Raw genomic sequence first — 556 nt, 5'->3', positions numbered from 1 at the left:
TCTGCTGCTGCTGCTGCTCGCAGGCCCAAAACGGCAGCGGCAAGACAGCCACATTTGCTCTGGCGATGCTCTCCTGCGCAGACGCAAACATTGCCCAGCCGCAGGTGCTGCTGTTGCTGCGTTGCTGCTGCTGCTGTTGCTGCTTTGCTGCTGCTGCTGCTGCTTTGCTGCTGTTGCTGCTTTGCTGCTGCTGCTGCTGCTTTGCTGCTGTTGCTGCTTTGCTGCTGCTGCTGCTGCTGCTGGCAATACTAAGCCCGTGCGTGTGGCGGAAGCTTCGCTGCTGCTGCTGCTGCTGCTGGTGTGGTGCTTATTCTTGGCGTTGCTGCTGCTGCTTCGAAGCAAAGAAAGGAGACAGCTTGTCGAGTGTCTCCTTTTGCTGCTCAGGCCCTGTGTCTCTGCCCCACAAGAGAACTTGCGCAGCAAACTGTTTGGGTTTTGAAGGACCTGGCCAGGTTTACGCAGCTGCTAATCTTCTTGGCCGTCCCCCAGTCAAAGCCAGGTCCTGCTGCTGCTGCTGCTGCTGCTGCTGTTGCTGCTGGGGTGTTTGTTGGGTTTG

The 556-nt window shown here is 58.1% G+C and overlaps 1 protein-coding gene across 1 annotated transcript in view; it reads left to right on the top strand.

Annotated features, from left to right (window-relative positions):
* The window catches only part of ETH_00041165 (uncharacterized protein), a gene marked incomplete at both ends in the record, with an annotated part of 1,625 nt that extends 1,091 nt beyond the window's left edge, over positions 1-534 (top strand). Inside the window, 2 exons of the mRNA XM_013376204.1 lie at positions 24-104; positions 385-534. Coding sequence (XP_013231658.1) covers positions 24-104; positions 385-534 — 231 coding nt within the window. The remainder of the gene's footprint in view (positions 1-23; positions 105-384) is intronic.
* Positions 535-556: the final 22 nt, after the last annotated feature.

Source organism: Eimeria tenella, genomic scaffold (assembly GCF_000499545.2).
Source record: "Eimeria tenella Houghton genomic scaffold, Eth_scaff3209, whole genome shotgun sequence".
NCBI classification, from domain to species: domain Eukaryota; phylum Apicomplexa; class Conoidasida; order Eucoccidiorida; family Eimeriidae; genus Eimeria; species Eimeria tenella.
The sequence above is the reverse complement of the archived record's forward strand: the minus strand, read 5'-3'. Positions and strand labels throughout refer to the sequence as shown.